Source organism: Natrix helvetica (genome assembly GCF_964273705.1).
Source record: "Natrix helvetica genome assembly, chromosome: Z".
Taxonomy (NCBI): domain Eukaryota; kingdom Metazoa; phylum Chordata; class Lepidosauria; order Squamata; family Natricidae; genus Natrix; species Natrix helvetica.
Window position 1 is genome coordinate 130165468 of NC_138554.1, and position 17906 is coordinate 130183373.

A 17906-nucleotide genomic window follows, 5' to 3' on the forward strand; every position below is an offset into this window, starting at 1 on the left:
AACATATTGTTTTCACAAATATAGAATCTGCCTGCAATACCTACTAGCCAAGGGGGTCCTTACTTCAGTCAGCAATAGCTTTTAAAGTTTGCAGGCTTATATTTATAAGGACATTTATAAGGACAAAATGAAAAATCCTTTTAAGATTATCATGACAATGTAAGATAGTATCTATGTTATATAGTACTACTTTCCTAGGATAGCATCTACATTGATCCAGAGTTGTGTTAATCACAGGTTCTCTAATTTTTCCACATGGGAGTATGTCTCCATAGCTTTCAGATAAGGAATGATTTGGAATGTCTCCTGGATTGTCACTCAAGTAGTCCTTTTCAAAGAAAATTCCCCTTAAATTCTTACTTTTAAGAACTAAAAGTTCTTAAACTTGGCCAATAAAGAATTGTTCTGTCCTGTTCTATTCTATTCTATCCTACTCAAGCCTACCTCACCCCAACCCACCCTATCCTATATTTTTGAAGAAGAACTCTTTGAGAAAGCATCTAAGAATCACTATATACTACTGCATTTGGTCATATTAGCTTTGCCTTGCCTTTGATTTGTTTTATGGAACTCAACCTAGATGTTGTGCTGTATTGCAAAATTGCTTTCTGATGCAATATGCAATAATTTTCTGATTAGCAAGGCAATGACGTTGGGCATAAGGTTTTGTAGTTATGTCGCACAGTGGTCAGGTATTTATAATACATTTACTTTTTTATTGGAATGTCAAGGCTTTTCAACCAGCATTTGTTGGAGGTCCCACTGCCTGCATCAAGTGGTTGCAGGCTTTGCAAACTTATATTGTGCGAAAGGTCATTAAGGAATCGTGGTTGCTTTAATTCTTAAAGTTCAACATTGCCTGGATTTTGAAAGAACGCACTTCTCTTATGTTAAGACAGGAGACTTTGAGATGAATCCTGATCTCACTTTGGAGGCCAGGCTTTCAAAAACCAGCTTTCCTCTCACTCTTCTTTTTGTTGCTATTTAAAAGCATATAGGAGGGTCATAAGTATGGGACTCATAGTAATGTATCTTATAAGTATTTTTTTCTGGCAGTAGAATGGGGGGAACAAAGAATTGTATTCTAAATTGTGTCATTTGGAGAGGATAATTTCTAGAACAGTTAAAATTATTAAAACCAAAATTCTGGACATGATACATTGATGACACCTTGATCATCACCAGATGCTCCCAAATTGAAAAAACACACCATCTACTCAATAATATATTCCTTGGGATCAAATTCACATATGAAGAGGAAATAGATAACAGACTCTAATTCCTTGACATCGACATAAGGAGATTAGACAATGGAGAGCTGGAAACCTGCATCTACCGCAAACCCATGCACACTGACTAGATTCTCAGCTTCGCAAGCAAACACCCCACCACACACAAAAGAAGCTGTATCCAGACCCTCTTCAGAAGGGCCACGACACACTGCAGCACCACAACACTAAGAAACACGGAAAAGAAACAGATGTTTGATATCTTTCTCCGTAACGCAGTTGTTCTCAACCTGTGGGTCGGGACCCCTTTTGGGGTCGAACAACCCTTTCACAGGGGTCGCCTAAGACCATTGAAAAACACATATTTTTGAAAAAATATGGAAAACATAAAATAATCTTATGGTTGGGGGTCACCTCAACATGAGGAACTGTATTAAAGGGTCACGGCATTAGGAAGGTTGAAACCCACTGTCATAACGGCTATCCAAAAAACTTCATATTCCAACACACAGCACCCACGCCACAACACATCACACAGCCAATCACCATGCAAAAAGTAACCATACCATACACAAAAAGAGTATCAGAAATGACAGCCAAAATCCTCTAGCCTGTAAGAATAGCAATAGCCCACAAACCACAGCCACACTCCACCAAGAATTATTCAGAACCAAAGAGAAGCACAGAAGGATGAAAGAAACAATGTAATCTCCAAAATAACTGTAACCATTGCAACCAATTCTACATAGGCCAAACATCATGTTGATTAAAAACCAGGATCCACGAACACCAGCTGACTGACTGCCACAATCCCACATCTTTAATCTCTACCCACACTGACACTAAACAGCACCAGTTCAAATGGAGCAACACAAAAATCATTGGCTATGCTATCACCCACCACACTCATGAGTTCATCGAAGCCTGGCACTCCATAAGCAATTCCATCAATGGACATATTGACCTACAACTAGCTCACAATCCAAATCAGCTGCACAGCCAACCAGAGACAGGACTGAACCTCAACCAACCCACGCAACTCCCACCACCACCACCATCAGTTCACCTCCCAATGACCCTGACTTGATGTAACCTTCCTATCACAAAACTCAAACCCGACCATCACAAGACCCTCACTTGACACATTCAGAAGAACACTGACACTGATATCCCCTAAACTCCGCTGAAGATGTTACCCAGCCTGGTAACTAAACGTTTGGAAACCAATCCAGAAGCTTCGAGAAAGAACCTTCACCCTCATAGTTAAAACTGCCTCCAAATGTCAACTTGTTTGCTTTTGAATTTTCTTGGATTCCTTATCCCAAGACAAACCCTGCTTTGAATCTCTTTTGACAATGACCTTTGATTTTAATTCATCTGTTTGCATCTTGATCTGATAATGTGAGGGTAAAGGATTTTATAGAATGAATTTTGGTTCAAGTCCCACCCATTTTCTAAGTTTTTTTTTAAAAAAAACTTTTTTTACAAGCTTACTTGCTTTTGTGCTACTCTTTCTATTGGAACATAATCCATCCTTTATGTAGTCCTAAATTCATATTGCCACAAACCTAATTTTAGTAAAATGATTGTGTGATTCATTGTCTAATATACATTGCATACTTTTGAGAATGATTCTTGAAGTATTCATGCTCTGAAATCTTTATAAATCACCTTTAGCATAGTTTGCTTGGATTTAGCTTGAGTGAATCCAGATATTGTGGCTCATGAGTCATGGTTTGTAATTTACCAAAATATATTTATTAAACAAACTATGGCTTAGCTATTGAATGAAAGACAGACACTGTTCAGACATTGCCTTAATGTTGATGATGATCTTTCCGACAATTCTTTAATACTGTTTGAGGCTTGTCCCAGTGCCTTTCTGGGTGCTGATAGAATTTCCTGGAAATTTTAAAGATGCATCAGTAAATGTCCTTCAATAATTGAGCTTCTTAGTTGGGAAGATGGCAAGTTGTATAAATGTCCCAGGACTGGCATTCTGGAGCTGTCTCAATTTGTCTCAAGGATTCAGTGCAATGAGAAGGTCACAGTTGATCAACTTTTCCTACAATACTTTCCATTCCAGTTTTCAGAGAAGGAACCTCATACATTCATCCAAAAGAACTTTTTCTGCTAATAGATTGGAAAGGAACTTCACCATTAAGTAGTCTGAGAGATGATTCATTTCCAATCTGCACTAGGAAGAAAAAAGATTCCATAGACATCAAAAGCTTGCCTAATAACTGAACTGGCTTATTGTGTGACATGACATTACTCTGCTTGCCAGATAATTACTCTTAGGCTTATTGAAGTCAAAACTAGCACCTGCCGCAATGATAAATCTATGTTTTAATTCAAGAAAAACTAAACAGAAGCAGTATAAGAATAGTTTAGAATCTTTCACCTAAAACGGCATTAAGTTTGTGGGGGAAGGGAATAGAATGTAATTGAATGGAAGACAGAAACTTTGAGAGAGCAAGTGCTCACCAAGGACAAAGGAGAGAGTGGTTTAGCAAATATTTATAAGCTTTTTGTGAACTCTCTTTATGTTAATTTTTTGTTTAAGGTTGGGCTAATAATGTATAGAGGAAATTAAGGTGGAATCTGAAAGTCATTTAAGCTTTTTAAATAAAGACTATACATTGCAGGCAATGCAGGCGTGCTGGCTTTAAATTTCTGACAGACTATAAAACTAATGTGCACTCATTTCAACTTAATTTGCAAATAATCTTGAATCTACATGCAGAAGCCACAGGATTCTGTTCATGTTGTGTATTCATTTTCTTTTCAATTTTTTAATCCTGCTTTATTATTCTTAGAAATAATTCAAGACAGTAAACATATCTAATATGTCATCCTCCTCCTGTTTCCCAACAACAACTCTTTGAGGTGGGCTAGGCTGAGAGAGAGTGACTAAACCCAAAGTCGCTCACTGGCTTTGTACCTAAAGAGGGATTAGAACTAATCTCCTGGTTTCTAATCTTATGCTTTAACCACTAGACCATACTAGCTTTATAAACTTTCTTTTATAGTTTGCCTTTTTATCATTTTATCTCAGAATAATTAAACCGCTGAAAAAACATAAATGCACAAGAAAAATAGAACAAGTAGGTGATAGTATGACAGAAAATCGTTTTGCACACACTATATATATTTCCTTTTTTAAATTGTCGTGGCCTTTCTGGCAAAGATGTGCATTTGATCTGCATCCACATTTCAGTCCTGAGTAGATTTCTGCCATCTTCAAATAGAAAAATAGGATAGTTTCTTTTCTTTATGTGCAACTTAAGTAGTTGTCCCCAGCCCAGTTACTTCATCACTGATGCTGCTTCAAAGGGCTGATTAAGTTGAAGGGAAAATGCTTTTATTTGAAAGGCAAAAGTGATGCAGGACACTTCCACCATTCTCTTTTTGAAGTAATATACTGGGTTTGGCATGGGAGATGAACTTAACACTCTAGGTCTGCTTAAAATAGCACCCAGTATCTTCATTTTCAACAAGAACCACCAATTTGTAAAGCAGTCTGAAAACCCATTCAGGTCAAAGGATTTGAAGGGGGGGAATTTTGTTATGCAAATAACCACCACAAAATAAACTTAAATCTATAGTAAACTTGAATATGTATGTTTTAAATAGTGCTGCTGAAGATGAAAAAAGGTGTTTCTTCACAGTACCTGCATAATAACTTGCTGTCAGTATGAAGATATTCCTAATTAGAATCTCTAAGCCAAAAAATTTCTCATAGAGGTGATACTGTTCTCCAAGCCAAAATGTATCCTGCATTCAGGTGAATGCAGATCCCATCCAGTTCAGGAAAAGGAGCTCCAAATTTAAGGATACTTAGCATTTTTTTAGACATTTGTTTGTGCACAAGTATGGAGAATCTGCATTCCCATCACCTGTAACACCTCGTGAAATACAGATTCTGGTCCCATTTTATTGATAGGAAATTGAAGCTGGGAGAGACCATCATGTATGAAATTTAAAACTAAATCAGTTCTTCCTTGCGGATATAGCATTTATTTGAATATTTCCATTGAAGACATAGTATTTCAAATAATCCTATTTACCCACACAAATAGATTCCTTTTCAACATTTTATGGATTATTACCTATGAGGTAAACTAGCATCTCCTGAATGCATCAATCTCAGTCTGATTCTATTTAACTTGCAATTCTAAATACACATGCCTGGGAATTTTAAAAAAGCATTTTCCTGAGCTTTCTTGGGCAAGGTGTTTTATCTGATTCTGTGCAGATAACTTATTTCTGAGTAACACCCGCTTAGAAATTATTTGATTTACAGATGCAGGCCATCTTAGCTACAAAGGCTTGTGGTGCTTGGTGGGTTTCCCATAACTATTGTGTGCTTGGTAGTAAAATCTTAAAAAGGTCAATAGTAAGGAAACCTAATTATAAGGTAATCTTACACCCTGCTGCTTAGAAGCCTGTCTTGCAGAGCCAGTGAGAGTCCACCTTCCCAAGAAGTGTGGGTTTAGGATCCTGATCTTAAGAGACCCTCACGAGAGGATCAGATGCAAACGCAAAGTTCCCTTAGCAACCGCCATTGGTGTGTTGGTGCGCACGCCACAGAAAAAGAAAGAGTAGTGTGTAGACAAAATAGGAGGGGCGCGCGTAGTTCCTCCCAATCTAAGATACCAACTGTTGAACAGCACTTAAGGGGAGGCGGGCTCGGTAGAATATCAAGGATGGCTTCGCCTCAAAGCTGGGGTTCACATATCGAATTGCGGTGCACTAGGTGCTGATGAGGGCTAAATCTATCATAGACCCAGCGACGCATCAAATTCTGGAGAAGAATAGGAAAGCTTCTCCCTTCGCTTTGCTGTGGGTGCACAGCACAGCTGCCGGAGAAGTGTTGGGATGCTTTCGAAGCGGTTGGTCCGGCCGCTCCAGAAAGTGGAAGGATCCTTTGCGCAGCCCCGCCCCGCCTGAAGGATAGAGATGGGGCGAATCTGGCCAATTCTTGGACGCTTCTATTTAAACGGAAATGGCCACTTCCAGGAGGTTGGGGGCCATTCAGCGAAATGCTGTTAAAGCTAAGGTCAGGTCTTTAGGCTGCAGTCCCAGGGGACTTGCTTGTCTCCAGAGAGCTAATGCTACTGGGGGAGGAGGCCGATCAACAACAGCGGACCTCTCTTTCGGAGAAAAGCAAACGTCGGGCGAGTGGGAAAATCTGGCTTAAAGAGCTTTGAGAAGTTGAAGAAAACATCCTTTTCCGCGAGGGCGTTGGGTGGCACTGGAAAATGGGCAGCCAGAGAGCGCACCTCTCTCCGGTACTCGCCCTACCCAGATCGAGGAGAGCGGCCTCGGAAGCCTCCTTGGCTTCAGTTGGGAAAGAGAAGTTGCCCCGCAGCGGGATGGCAGTCCGCGCAGACTGCAAGTGTTATCAGAAAACGCGCCCGCACCGGAGGCTTAGCCAGAGTGCTTCTTTGCAGCCTGCTTTCAAAGCGGGACCATGGCTGCTGCTCCACTGCTTGGCTTTCCTCCTTCTTACTGCTACGGACACTGACCCTGCCGCCTTGCTGCACAAAAGGAAGGACCTTTTGGGCAGCCGTATACCTTGCTCTTTTCCTTCGGCAACCGGCTAAGCAGCCGGCCGGGGTTTCGTCGGTTCCTTGGAAAACGCGATTCGCTGGTTGTGGCATGCATTTTTCTGCACATAATGCGTTTATTAGGAATTGCGTCCGCTGAAGCCCTATTCTCGGCTCGGCAGCGCCTCTGCAATTCCTTCGCTTTGCGGAGAGAGGGAACGAACGTGGAATTCGACTGCCTGAACCAAAGTTATCCCTGGGATCTTGAGACAGGTCGTTTTCTGCCTTCATCGGAGGCAGAGCCCGCCACGGTCGAGAGAGACTTCGAAGTAAGCCTATTTCAGTGAGACGCGTAAATTATGGGAAGTGCTGATGGAACTTAACTTCCTTCTTTGCCAAACGGAGGCTAGGTATCCACACCCTCCCCTTTTCCAGCACCCCCGCAATTTCCCTTGAGCCGCTCCCTTCTCGGTAATCGCGACCGAAAAGGAGTTCGGTGTCGGGATCAAAGTGATCCTAAGGAGACTCGGCCGAGCGCCTATTCTTGAGAGGCGGCTCTTGGGTCCCTATCCCACTCCTCTCAGCGCCGGGAGAAAGGGACGAGACAGGTGGGGGTTTGGAAAGACACTCCTCCCGTTGGCGAGGGGGCGGGAGGAGGAGGGAGCGCACGCACGTCCTTCCCGGTTGCCCCAGCGCTTTGGAGCGGCGGCAGGAGAGGAGTTACCTTCGGCTTCATTCAGCTTGACAGAGAAAGTGGCGCGAGCAGCTAGCCACGGCCGCCCCTCCCTGAAAAGCCAGCTAGGGTGCGCGCCTCTGGCCTCTAGCGCTGCCTCCTCGCCTGCGAGTTTCGCTCTTCGAAACAAGGCGCGGAAGAGTCTGCCGGACCTGTCTCTCCCTTCCTTTCTTTTAAGCCGGGGTCACTCGCGAGGCCGTAGAACTACGGCTAAGCAAGAAGGCTAATTAATGGCAAGCCCGCCAAGACGTGACTGTAATTACTTTGGCGGCTTCCCTAAGATAGAGGCAGGACAAAAAAAGAAGGAAATAAAAGGGAGAAAGAGAAAGCAAGCAAAGGAGAAAAAAAATCCCGATCGGGGCTTAATATAAGTGCCGCTTGTGGACGTGGCTCTCCGGGAGGAAATTAAATGGAGACTAGCTGAATGCAGAGTAGAAAATTATTGAAGATAGGCGTGATAATGAATAGGTCGGACCTGGCAGTGAGGGGGGAAAGATCCGTGTGGTTAGTCCACGAAATGAGGCGGTGAAGAGGACTTGGCTAATTGTTCGCATCTTGAAGCAGCCGGAGCTGAAGCAGGGGAGGGCTTTTCCATTCATTTCCCTGGTAAATGTGAAGCGCTGGCCAAATGAGCGCGCCTGCAATCTTCCGTGTCTGGCTTTTTCATAGTCAGGTTGCGATTTTAATTGTTGCTAATATAGCTTATAATGAAGTTAATGAGGGGAAATTATTGGACAACTTTTGTGCGAGTGGAGCACAAAATGCTTCACTTTGTATTTTCTTCTTTTTTGTTGCTACGCGCGGACATAGACATACAGTCGCGCATAATTTAAAAGGCAACATTGAATTAAGTTTGAAACGTTTCCCTTTCTCCTTGTCCTTAGAAAAGAAAAGGGCTAAACTTTATTTGATTCTGTGAACAAAAAGATGGAAAAGAAAGATGGATTTTGCTTTTCCACGTGAAAATTCTTCTCCATAAATAAAAATAACATTATATATATATTTGGAGAAATTATTTGAACAGATATTCCAGATGATAAATCAAACAGAAAAAAACCACTTCCCACTTGTATAAAAAGTATCATGAGGAAAGCTGACTATAAGATAGTTAAGCTTATTGTTGGAATATTTCCTTTCTAAAAAACTAATTTTGCACAATCCAACAAACAGTTGAATTATTTTTTAAAGCATTAATGCAGTGGGTGTTATCAAAATTGTGTTATCTTTTTAATTTAAAGGGCAGAAAAGATTATTATTTTGGACAATTAATTTGACTGTTTCATTTTGCGGCATTTTAAAATTTTGCTTTTGTACTATTTAAGGCTATAGACAAGTAGGATTTGCAGTCTCCAAACTTAATGATTCTTCTTTTAGAATGCCTCCATTTAGTGTTTTTCAAAATATATAAGTAGAAAACAAAACTTACTCAACTCACTTGTATGTATGCATGTGTTTGTGTGTATGTATGTATGTATGTAAATATGTTTGGAATTCATGGAAGGATCTTATCAAAATCAGTTCCAAAGAACTGAGATCTGTTTCATAAAAATAATTGCAAACACTGCAACTTTATCCTTTTAATAAAAATAACAGCTATATTCAATTAAGAATTCTCTCTAACAGGATTAAAAATGTTCATTTGGACAATAAATAAATAAATTATAAAGCATATAAACCCTTCCTTTTTTTATCCTGATATAGAAAAACAAGCTGGAACTTTTGCTTCACCATGCTCAGGAAGAGAAAGATACCACCAAATTTATCATATTGACACTCCTCTCCACTGCTTGCATTTTGGGAGTCCTTATGACTTCAGGAGTGATCTACTGCCTCCGCCATGGCTCTCATCACAAACTAAAGGAGAAGTTGACAAGCCTAGGCTCTGATCCCAGCTCGGATGCTACTACCACTTATCAGGTAAGAGTGACTTTCTCCACTCCATCAGTTCTTTGTTTTTGTTGGATACTTAAACATTATTTATTATCCCACATGTGAGGGAGTGCTGCTTTTATTTACTTACAGCTGACGTAAATATTTTTCTTATTGGGTGTTCTTCCATTAATATTCCCCAATAGACTGTAACAAATTTTTATTGCTGGTTATTAATCATGTCTATTTTTGTAGTTTGCTGTAACTATGTCTTTAGAAACATTAAAAGATGCAATTACTAATTGAAATACCTCTGGAAAAATACGATTAATATGTAGTGTTTGTCATTACATAGTAAATATTAAAACCATCTATTATTTATTAGGCATGGGTAATGCAGTTATTTGAACAGTATCTCTTTTTTCTTTTTGAATTATTAAATTCTTGAAAGTCTGATAAGAAAATAAACTTTGACCTGTAGAGATGTTGGTTTCTCCATTATTCAGATAAATTGGAATATAATGTTGATACATTTGTAGAAGCCAGAACACAACAAGCCTGTTTTATTCTGGGAAAGTGGCACTTAATAGATTGAAGGCATAAAAATAGATAAATCTTCACAATAAATTATAAACAATTTAGGATAAAACTTAAAATGTTTCAGAAACTTTCTGAGAACTGAAATCTATTTATAATAGGTAGTCCACATCTTTTGTTGTCTGCATTGCTATATAATTGAACAAACCATATTGTTACTATAGCAATGACTATGAAACTTCTTTAATGTATACATGCTAAAACACATCTTTAAACGGAATTGTGCATTCAGATAATGAAATATTTTTAAAACTTTTTTTGTCATTACATGTATTTTTTTACATTGTGTTGTCTGAAAAATGAGATTTTGTTGCCTGAAAAATGACATTTTCAAAAATAGTAATATGTCCAAATAAATGCCTATTATTACTGTTTCAGAGGAAGAACCCTTAACTTTAATTCTAAGTGTAGGAAGAAACAATGAAATAATGTAATCTTCAGATAAAATCTTATGAGGGGAGAAGACAAGAAAAATAATTTATAGCGAAATGAAGCTATCTGAACGTAAACTAATAGCGAAACTACATATAAATAACAATGAACAATTAAACTAGTTCAATTCATTTGATGAAAACTTTTTAGCTATTTTTAAATATATTTAAATATACCTTATTCTAATAATGCTGATAAAATTATAATTTGAAAGTAATAATACTTATTTGTGATAAACAAAAGAATAACAGAATAACCTCTTAGTGACAGTTCTGGTTAGTAATATCTGTAATTAAAATCTTTCTCTTCCAGGAGGAAAATTGTTTGAGTTTCTGGGAATGACCTTTTTGCTATTTTTCTTGGGCACACTGGTTAAGTTGATATTGATTTTATAATGAGTTTTGTATTGTTTACTAGGAATCTATACTCCAGATGCTAAATGAAATGTAAGCTTCAATTCTTGTATTGTTATTTATTATCTTTTTTAAAATTGCTAAACCAAGATATAATTCCATTTTAAAAAGAAAAGCGTTTTAACACTATGGTCCTAATTGTGTCAGCTCAAAGGTAAGTCTCACTAGATTCAACAGGGTTTAATTAGAGGTAAATGAGATAGGAAGTGCAACCCAGATCTAATAAATTTTAATTATGATCTTGAGTTTTCCCTAATATCACCAGTGGAGTCCCGTACCCATTAATTGTTAGCACAATTGTGATAAGGGAATTGATTTGACAGTTGGAATTTAAAAATGTATTTGGAAGATGGTGTTATTCTCATCTTTGGGAAGCAACCTAACTCCTGTTTTTAAATTCATCATATATAAGATTCTAACCAAAAAGTGTTATAAAATATTAATGTCTATGTTGTCTTTACCACATAGTAATTTAATAACTCATCTGTTCTTTTGCTCCCAGGTATAATAAGTGTCTAAGTTCCATACTGTGGATTCTAATGAACAATAATCCTTTCATATACATTAATGTGATTGTTTTGCTCACTTTCACATTAAAATGAAAATATTGAGAGAATAGAAATCACCCCTTCTCTCACCTCATCAAAACAAGTACAGGACAACTTCATGTGTTCAAATAGCCACAGGGAGATCATTCAAAAGATTTTCATAATTGGAAGTTTGGATTAATGGGTGTGCTGTTTAGTGTGGCAGAGTTGACCTGGGGCTATAAAAGTGACTTAACAGTGTTACAAAGAACATAGAAAACTGGTGCTTGCATAATAGAGTTTCTATCATATAAAGAAAGTACTGGTATGGGTACTCATTTTCTAATTTTGCCTGGGGGTGTTGAAGAGGAAAAAGCTTGTTAGCCTTGGAATAGTAAATACCATAGAAACAATCCTTTAAAAATAAACTCATTTCTTACTAGCAAGTTCTTATTGGCTGATCCTAAGTTTATAAAGAATATGCCTATTGATCTAAGGAACATTTATCTCTGAAAAATAATGCTTAGAACTATTCTGTGTACAATAAATATTTCACACAGCTTTTTCTTTTGATCTTTCCCAGTAATTTACTGATTTAATTAAAATTCTGTTAAATATCTAAATAATTTTTTCTATATGATGAAAATCAAGTAGAAGATAAATTGGTTATATTTAACTTGCAAGAATGGTTGTAGTGACTCCCATTCAGATGTTGAGTTAAAGAAACCACAGCCTATTTTCTTTTTAAAAAATTAAGCCTTCACAATCTTTAGTCTTTATAATTCAAAGATAGGAGTTTAGTTAGAAATGATCCCTTGGCAATAGTTAGAAAATATGATCCTACTTAAATTATTGTGCTACAAGCAGCAGAAAAGAGAGGAAAAAATATTGTAAATTATTTTGACGAGAATATTTGCATGACACATTATTCAAGATTTTATTTTAGGGTAAAATCAACGGTGAAACATCAATTGAAGTTAATGTGCGTATAAGCTCCTGAAAGCTCTTTGAAATAACAGTGGAGCTCACATTGACCCTAGTTATAGAGAAACACAATACATATAATGAAACATAAGTCTATGTTGCACGAATCAGTAGTTATTTTCTTCCCAACATAAATATTTATACATATATGGTATGCTTTGGCAACAGGATCCAAAGCATTAGTATGTTGTTAATAAATTAAACAAATCAAATCTGTCAGCCGTGGAACAACTTTTCAGCGTATATATATTAAAATACGAGGTAAGATGAATTAGAAATTGTTTTGAACATTTGAGATTGTATTTAGGGACTAGAGGTTTGTTAGATCTAGTCATACAGTTACGAATTTTGTTTGACTTGATTATTTTTATTTCTGAACAGGGCTCATAATAGTTCTTTGAAAAAAAATACATAACTTGATTTCTCAAGTGTTTCTTTCCATAACCCATATGAAATAAAGGATATGTTAATTATTGTATGTTCAGTATACATATAGACAAACTGCATCTACTTTTCTGTCCATTTTATATAGTCATATAAGCTGCACAAATAGCAATATGTTTAAACTGGCATTAAAACAGATTCTTATTGCTCCCTTTGTTTTGCTTTACTTGTTTGTTTACTCTGATTGCTGCTGCTGTTATGGCTTCCTTTCAGTTTCTATAAGTAGAGCCAGTCTACTATCCTTGGAATTCTATTTTCCTTTTTTATTTTTGAGAGGTTGGTGATGAAACCATTTCAATAAAATGTCTTTAAGGGATACTTGATATTTTACAGACTTGAACCTCCATGTATATAGAAGCCATATGATGGTATGTCAGTGTTGGGGTAAAGCATTCAAGCATGGAGTGCAAGGGGAACAATGTGTAAACATTAATAGTGATTGCATATTTTCATTGTCATTGATGTCATCATCAGTGAGTAATTTATTAATGGAAGTGTGCATTGATGATTGCTGCTCTTTAGGGATGATCTATTGTTCCAACAGTTGTTTATATGATTCTAACTGCACTATTTCTTTTGACTCCTGCCTGCTAAAATACTATAGCGGGCAAAGATGATAGCCAATTCATTTATTTGCTAAATAGGTAGATACATAGGTAAGTAGGTAGAAAGGTAGATCTATACATACATATATACATTTTAGAAACATTCATTAATGAACACAAACTTTTTGGACATTAGGAATTGTCAATAAAATATTCTTCCTCTGAGGGGGATTGATCTTGTTACTAAATAACATTATGCTGAACTCATATTTCCTTTAAGCTGAAATACACTAGTTGCTTTAGAACTTTTTTTTACTTATTTGAACTTAGTAACACAAATAATATTTAGGATGATTCAATAAGAGAATGGTGAATCCCAAGGTTTGTGTTTATTCCTTTTGCCTTATTTGTTTAAGTTTATGAATAATAGTTCTTATGTTAAATAATTCCATGTTCCTGTAGGCATCTTATAAATATGTTTTAAAACCTCAAGTGTTCGTATGTGCACGCATATGTGCATTGTAATACATATTATACATACATATCTGCTTGCTCTAAAATAGAACAGAAACCTTATAGGCAATTGGAATCTAATCAGTTGTATAAAGCTAGGAAAAAAATTAATATTTTGCAATTGCATCAATAACCAGGCAAGTTCAAATAGTACCTGACAAGTTGGTATATTCAAAATGCTGAACACTTGGAGAATTGCTCTAGCTTGAGAGACGTATTGAATTCTCCATTATGAATGTACTTGTAGATTTATGGAGGTGTACTGAGTAAAGTAAGAAGAGGAAAACTGAGCATTAATAAAAAAATGGTACTACTACCTCTTGGATTTTTTATTTATTTATTACTGAACTAGTGTAATGACTTAATTTTATTCTGTCATGAAAATATCTCTTAGTCCAAATTACAGAATGGAACTAGTCTGATTAGTATATTTATTTTGCAATCCCACTGAATTAAAAAAGTATGAGTGTATGACATGCAATTATAATCCAGATTGGAGTCATCATATTCTGTGGGATGGACATGAATGATTACTTACTGTGCATGTTGTTTTAACTACACTAACTTAACTAAAATTAAACTAATTGCCTGAATCAAAAAGAAACATTTACGTTAAATAGTTGGGCATACTTATTAACTATATTTGAACTTGAACTTTAAGTAAAATCGGTTGGTATCAAATTGATCAGACCAATATAGCTAAAATATTAAAATACAGTGGATTGTATTTCATTCATTTATATTGTGTTGTAAAGTGTGATATTCTTGATGCAAAAATGCTTTATTTTTTATGCTTCATTTTTCATGGTATTTATCAAAAGCTTCTGCCATGGTGAGTAATATCATTATTTGAGATATGAAATTCTAAGATATAAGACATGCAGAAAAATTATATCCTTAATAGAATTCTTTTTGCCATTCTCACAAAATTCTCACATTTTCCAAAGTGTTTTTAGTATTAATTACTCCTAATTTAAAATATTAGTAACAGGAAGAGAATTACAATTATGTCTTTACTGGTTCCCATGTCAGGGATTTACAATACAATACAATAGTAGAGTTGGAAGGGACCTTGGAGGTCTTCTAGTCCAACCCCCTGCCTAGGCAGGAAACCCTATACCGTTTCAGACAAATAGCTATCCAACATCTTCTTAAAGACTTCCAGTGTTGGGGCATTCACAACTTCTGGAGGCAAGCTGTTCCACTGATTAATTGTTCTCACTGTCAGGAAATTTCTCCTCAGTTCTAAGTTGCTTCTCTCCTTGATTAGTTTCCACCCATTGCTTCTTGTTCTACCCTCAGGTGCTTTGGAGAATAGTTTGACTCCCTCTTCTTTGTGGCAACCTCTGAGATATTGGAGCACTGCTATCATGTCTCCCCTAGTCCTTCTTTCTCTTAAGCTAAACATACCCAGTTCCTGCAACCGTTCTTCATATGTTTTAGTCTCCAGTCCCCTAATCATCTTTGTTGCTCTTCTCTGCACTTCCACAACTTTTTTACATCGTGGTGACCAGAACAGAATTTCTTTGTGTAGTTCCAAATAACAAGTATGTTATAATAAAAAAATGAAAAAGAGTAGGTTGTAAAACAACATCCCTTTGTGGAAAACTGAAATATACAAAGCGAAAGAAGCAACAAAGTAAATTGAATCAGATATCTGGGAAGTATATAGTATTATATATACTATGTAGCGTATGTATTATAGTAATTAACCTCAAACTATCTTCTTTGCTTTATATATGTATTAAATCAACGAATGCTTGAGAAGTCCATTCAATATCATATTTTATGTGGCTAATAAATTAAAACATACTAGTGTAGTGAGGAAAATGAATAGGAATAGAAACTAAAAAAAGACTTAAATTAAGGTTAGTATTCGTGATGTTTCAAGATTTGCTCTTAAAAACACCCTTGGACTTTGCAGGAATATTTATATTCATGAAATAAACTTTTCTTATTTAGACGTTTGTGTTTGGCCTACTTTTAATGACAGGAGGGGAAAGCATCTGGTGATAAACATTTTGGCACTTTTCTGCCTGTTGATGTTCTCATTATTTGTTGGAACTTATTGATCTCTCAGACGAAGGATCAGATGAGAAGGAAGGGGTGCTGAGGAAAGAAGGAACAAATGAGGCTGATTTGCTCTGTGAGGCCAGTTGTTGTCATCATCTTTCCCACTTCAGGAGTGTTCACTTTTGTAATTTAGGATTCCTGTGTTTCATTTCAAATCATTCCTTTCCTTCATCTATCCATGTTCCTTGTGTATAAAGTGTTCTTTTATATTATTCCTTCGAAGTTTTATCTGTGCAAGTCATCTTTTTCTGTCAGGTCAGGCTTATATATGTCTGTTTGTATCTGCTCGTGGTTAAATACTAACTTGGTGTTTTGTGCTTCTTCGGAAATCAAGTTTCCTCATAGAATCTAAAAAGATAATGGGAAGAAAGGCAAGTAAACTAGATCAGGGACCCTAGCCAATTTTGTCTTTATTAAAGCCAGACAAAAACCAGTTTTTCTAGTTATTTGCTTTCATTGTGTATGTAAATTATGAAGATGTGTGTGTCTGTGTGTGCGTGTGTTGTATTTGTGCTGATAAATAAATAAAGGGAGACTAGTATAGATCTATTTCAAGCTATTTAGCTCTCATCAGCTAGCCATACCCTTACTGGGATTCGAACCTGGGCTGTATTACATATTAGGCAGATGTATTAGCCACTAAGCCACAGGCTCTCCTCCTTATCAGCTGAGCCATGGAAATAGGTATGTATTTGTGTTACAACCCCTGGTATGCCCAAATATGGGAGGGAACTCACTACTCCCCCTTTCTGTCTATCGGCTCACTGCAGGAGACCATCCAGGCAGAAAAACATATTTTTATGGTTTTCTGCCTGGATGGTCATATTTGGGCATACCCTCCCATATTTGGGCATACCAGGGGTTGTACCACAAATACATACATACATACATACATACATACATACATACATACATACATACATACACACACACACACAAAAATGGATCAAAATAAAAGGTGTATACGGAAGGCATTGCCTTAACTTTTTTTTCATTTGAACTAAAGTCAAATTCTGTGTATCACTTGTGTGTGTGTGTATACACATATATACACACATACACACAAAAGAATTGAAATATCTGCCCTTTCCCTGAAATTTGAAAATTGTTTCTTCATTGCTTCTAGAATATATAGATAAAGTTAAGCAACTCTCCAACTTGCTATATTTCTGGTGGCTGCATTTTTGCATTAAGACTAGATCATAGACAGTAAACATAACAGGAGAAATAGACAGTAATGGTGATTACTTGGTTGGCTTGGCTCAAAGAAATTAGTACCAAATGTAGTTGTAGCAATGTGATTCAAGGCTGCACAATGTCTAGGACATGTTTGTTTAATATGCTGCCCACATCACTTCAAAACAACATAGTCCTATATAGCTTTTAAAATTCTAGAGGAGATAATTAATCCTACCTATGTGTGAAATATTTTAATTGGAGCTCAGTTTATTGTATCAAGAATATTAAGAGAAAGGGTAAACATGGTGAAGAACACAGAATGTTGGCACCTGTTATTTCTTGCTTATTGTGTCATGAAAATAGCTGTCATTTTTTTAAAGAACCCTGATATTCCTCATTATAGAAAAAAAATCTTTTGAAGCTGACTCCTTTGATTACTTCAGCACCAGTTTTAGTCTGAAACATGTATTTTTCTTTTCCTTTTTTATTAATTTCAGCTTCAGTATTACTTCAATAAAATTTTGCTCCTGGGCTAATTTTTTTTAAAAAAAGCTTTCTATATCTTTCAATAAATTGGGGAAATTAAATTGGAATAATATATATTTTGGCATGTAGAAACTCATAATCTATCATCAGTTGTTAAAATAGTTCTTATTTTTCTGATTTTCACTATAACCCAGCATGATTTGTTTACCTTCTGAACTCAGTATGAATATTGGAACCAGGAAATGCACCTATGTGCACCTTGGTACTCAACTCAGCCTTTTTCTTTTACACCTTAAAAGTTGGAAAGAAGAAATTGCCATTCAGCAATCA

The 17906-nt window shown here is 36.6% G+C and overlaps 1 protein-coding gene across 1 annotated transcript in view; it reads left to right on the forward strand.

Moving 5' to 3' along the window:
- Nucleotides 1-17906, forward strand: part of PTPRN2 (protein tyrosine phosphatase receptor type N2) — a gene marked incomplete at its 5' end in the record, with an annotated part of 788338 nt that overhangs the window by 649709 nt on the left and 120723 nt on the right. Inside the window, one exon of the mRNA XM_081933438.1 lies at nt 9216-9431. Within this exon, the coding sequence (XP_081789564.1) occupies nt 9216-9431 (216 nt within the window). The remainder of the gene's footprint in view (nt 1-9215; nt 9432-17906) is intronic.